The 4,350-nt window shown below is 28.7% G+C and overlaps 1 protein-coding gene across 1 annotated transcript; it reads right to left on the bottom strand.

Annotated features, from left to right (window-relative positions):
* Nucleotides 1–245: 245 nt before the first annotated feature.
* LOC25498501 (probable WRKY transcription factor 49) lies at nt 246–2,888 on the bottom strand. The gene is made up of 3 exons (XM_013593426.3): nt 2,475–2,888; nt 2,185–2,328; nt 246–828 (listed from the first exon to the last, which is right to left on the bottom strand). The coding sequence occupies exons 1-3, from the start codon at nt 2,759–2,761 to the stop codon at nt 306–308; spliced, it is 954 nt and encodes a 317-aa protein (XP_013448880.1). The 5' UTR covers nt 2,762–2,888; the 3' UTR covers nt 246–305.
* Nucleotides 2,889–4,350: the final 1,462 nt, after the last annotated feature.

Below are 4,350 nucleotides of genomic sequence, written 5' to 3' on the forward strand. Positions count from 1 at the left end.
ATATATAGAATCTTTTAAACTTAAAGTATTGTTTATGATATTATAAAACAAAATATTTAGAATGAAAGATCAAACCAATTATCACTCAGTTTATAATCAAGAAAAAATATATGTAATCTTAATAATTAAATAGTGAAATAGATAACCTATATTTTCTTTCAATCAAGTGAAATTCAATCTATACTATTACATGATATTGCTTAAGAAAAAACTATTACATGATATAATTATATTAAAATGAAAAATTGTAACAACCTCCTAGAATTTATTGAGTTTCTAAATCTTTACATATACATATTAATAATTTAAACACTAGGATTTAAGCCAACTGCATAACAAGAGGTGGAAGTGGAAAAACCAGAAGTCCATGATGCTGGAGGAGAAAGGTGTGAGGAGAAGGAAAATTTTGAGTAATCATCACCATCAACATTGTTTGTAGGGTTTCTAACCATGAACGGGACCATATCTTCAAGCAAACCTTCTGAGCCGAAATTTTCTTGGACCGTATCTTGCGTGCGGTCCAATAAAACGGACGAAATGAGTCCCAAAGAAGTTCTAGATTGAGTTTCATGAACTTCTTGTATATTCTGGCCTTCATGAACTTCACTTGCTTTATGTTCTTGGGTTGGTCCTTGTGAAGAGGTAGCCTTGGACTTCTTCATTGGTGGATGAGATTGAGATTGATGTGATTGACCCACTATGAAATAAGGGTAAGCAAAGTGTAAGTGGAGTCCTTCATAAGTGATTATGAGAGTGTCAGGGTCCTCATTGGATCTCTCAACCTGCTTCTTAGCTCCACACCTTGGGTTGGTGCATCTATAGTAACTCCTGTTTTTTCCATGGCATAAAAAATTTATACTGAAAAATTAAATTTTGTATTGTGAAATTAATCTTCTCCAATTAGTTAAGGGTATCTTTGAATCATTATCTTCACTTTTTTGTATATTCAAAAGTTAAACAATCAGAAAATGTAAATAGAAATTATTTTTTAAACCAATCATACTATGGTAGATAAATTTTTATTACTCTTTTGTATGTATGACTCATTGATTCATTTTTGCACTCTTATTTTTAAGGATATATACAAAACCTACTACTAACATTGGGTCCTTAGGTACACATTAGAATTGTCAATTATGGCCCAACCCAATTAATTCACTTGGCACGGTGGGGCCCTTTTAGGCAGCATTTTTTTAGAAACTGATTTCATGCTTGCTTTTGCAACTATAAATAAAATTTGAAACTTGAAAGGTTTTGATAAAAAGTTGAATGTTTTAGGTAATTGAAGGTGTTTGTTTCCAATTGATATGCAACTATAAAAGTGTGGGGTTTACTCATTAATCATATAGTCGGTTTGAAGAAATTGAAATACTATTTAAAGGATTAGTTGAGTTGATCATGGTAAAGAAGCCTTAGAATATTTAAAACTCTCTTTAGACAATCTTACTTACAATACACGTGCAAGTATTTAAGAAAGATTTGAAATGCCAGCATTGGAAAAATTTACTATTTGTGGAATTTGAGTCGTACGATCTCAATCCAACAACTTACATTTTAAGATAATAAAATGATGTTGAAAATTTAACCTTAAAAATGTTAGTCGTTTGATTGAGATCAAACAAGTCACATCAATTTGAGTTGTTTGATATGATAAAATAGGACTCAACATCAAATTGCATGACTAGTAGGTTTTAAGATAATAGACATGAATTATCTGTAGTAGCCAAAACCTACTAGTCATGCAATTTGAGTTGTTTGATATGATAAAATAGGACTCAAAGTTCAACCTCTAAATGTTTTTTTCATCAATAATGCATCATTTTTGGCCTTTTACAACTACAACAAATTCAAATTCATTTAGGAGATTTTATAAATATAACTTGTAACATGTCTACAACTTGATTAAGTTTTACTCTAAATTTTCTAGCCACTACCAATTTTATAGGTGAGTAGATAGTTGTATGTATTTCATTAATCTATTGAAGTTGTATGATTTTATTGAACTAAATCAACTTTGTTTGAGAAGGTTTTTTAAAACTATTGCCAAAGTACTATATATATGCATTAACAAGATTGGTTTAAGGAAATATCTAAAAAAAAATCACAAGTAAATGAGAAAACAAAGAAAATATATAAAAGTGAAGGCCCCATTACATTACATGTAAAAGAAAATCAAGAGTTTACCTAGGATTTGGGCTATTCTTGATGGATTTCTGACCATACTTCCTCCACCTATATCCATCATCACCCAACCCATTGCCAAAGCATTTGATTTTCAAAGTATACTTATTCTCAATCTTACTCAAACTCCTTTCTAATATTGAAACTCTGAAATGAAAGCATGAAACACAATTACACACATCAAATAAGTGAAATCTAGCAAGCATATGAAGAGTTGGTCCAATTCATGCAACTAAACCTAATGAAATTACCATGCAAGTTAACAAAAAAATAATGTTGAAGTATATTCTTACCTTGTTGATGAAATTTGTTGAAATTGGTTACTATGGTTAGTAACTAACAAAGCATTTTCAATATCTGAAATGGTAGGACCTGAATAAATATTTGAAATGAACCTATTAAAAGCTTGGTCTTTTGAAGAATCATGACTTAAATTGGCTACTTCAGATACTCTCTCATGTGGCAACATAAGAAGAGGAGACTCATCAACTAAAAGCTCTCTTAAAAGTTCATCATTCTCTGACCAATTAGAAGACATTATTTTCTCCATCATTGTCTTTGACATGGATGAGTCAATCATATTTATTAGGCTTTAAAGAGAAAATAGTATAATTGAAATATGAATTTAGGTGAAGTAAAGATATAATAGGCTAATGAGATATGAAAGAGTGGAGTAGATATATGAAGAGGTGGTTGTTATGCAATACTTTGTTTCTTCTATCTTGACTTTTAAAAGAAAGCCAAGCAATGTGGCTATGTGGTTTTTTGTATGTATTATGGTTTGACTTCTAAGGAAATTTCTATTCTAAATAATGTTGTAATATTGTCAAAATGTGTCATCTTTCACGGCCTCATAATTTGAAATGGGGCCTTTTACCTATTCTTACAATTTTGTTAAGTGAAATCTAAAAATTGAATTATATATGTGGTAAATTTCTTTGTTATTCCCCCTCTTTTGGTTGAGAACATGCAAGTGGAACAAGTGTAATTTTATAGTTTTCTAAAAAAGGTCTTTGATAGTGATAAGGACTATATCAAGATTCTTATAGTTTTTTTAAAAATGATTTATACAATGCATCATCTTTTTTCTATAACTTTTTAAATAAAGATTTTTTTAAGAATACTTTAAATGAGAAATTAGTTTAATTTTAATAATTTTTTTATAAAAAGTCATTTTAAGTATTTCTTCCTTTTGGTATTACTTTTTTTGGACACTAGAATTTCAAAAAATGGTTAAAATGAAATAGCTTCTCATAGAAATCATTTTTTAGAGATATTTTTTGGAAAAAAATATAATATATATTTATTACGTTAAATCTCTAATGAATATCTAAGTTAATGATTGCCAAAATTACCCTTTTGAATTTATTAGAAATGTATTTGAAATAACTTCTATTAATTTGAGTAAGTTTTCATAAAAAAAAAAACACATTTTTAAAACTATTAAGAAAAAATATTATTCTTAAATCTATAACTAACAAACCTTAAGTATGGATTTGGAAAGTCGTGCACTAGTGAAGTCAAAATAGTAGTGATTATTGGATAAGTTCAAACAATCTAAATTTCACGCTCAATATGTTAGATTATTTTAAAAAAAATTAAAATTGGTATTTTCTACATTGTTCGATTATGATCCAGCGACCACAAATATCTTGACTTGATGAAAGCAATGATTTCTAAGTGCATGAAATCCAAATCCATTAAGTAGTGTTTCTAGACTCGTGCATCTAAATTTCAATTGTGCTAAAGTTGCTGAGACATTAAAAAATTTGATGTTTGAAGTTGAGATAAAAAGGCTAGAACTTTTTTTTTAAGACCTTGAATGCAACATCAAGATTTTTAATGTTTCCATGATTGCAATATTTTAAAATGTTACTAAATTTTATCGTTACATGTATTGTCTAGTTTTTCTCTCAAAAAAAAATGTATTGTCTAGTTTTCATCTTTTTTTACCGGATCATGGTGAATTTGATGTATGGCTATGCTTTTAGATTAGTTTTAGAATTGACATAGGTTGAATCCATACAAATAAGATATGGTGATGATTCATCATGGAGAGAGGCGTTGACATTTTGAAAACATTTGTAGTACATGACCTGTTTTCTTTTAAATGTTTATATTGTCTTGTTATGTGATGGGATTGATGCATCACAATGTGACAAAAGTTAC

Source organism: Medicago truncatula, chromosome 7, assembly GCF_003473485.1.
Source record: "Medicago truncatula cultivar Jemalong A17 chromosome 7, MtrunA17r5.0-ANR, whole genome shotgun sequence".
Taxonomy (NCBI): domain Eukaryota; kingdom Viridiplantae; phylum Streptophyta; class Magnoliopsida; order Fabales; family Fabaceae; genus Medicago; species Medicago truncatula.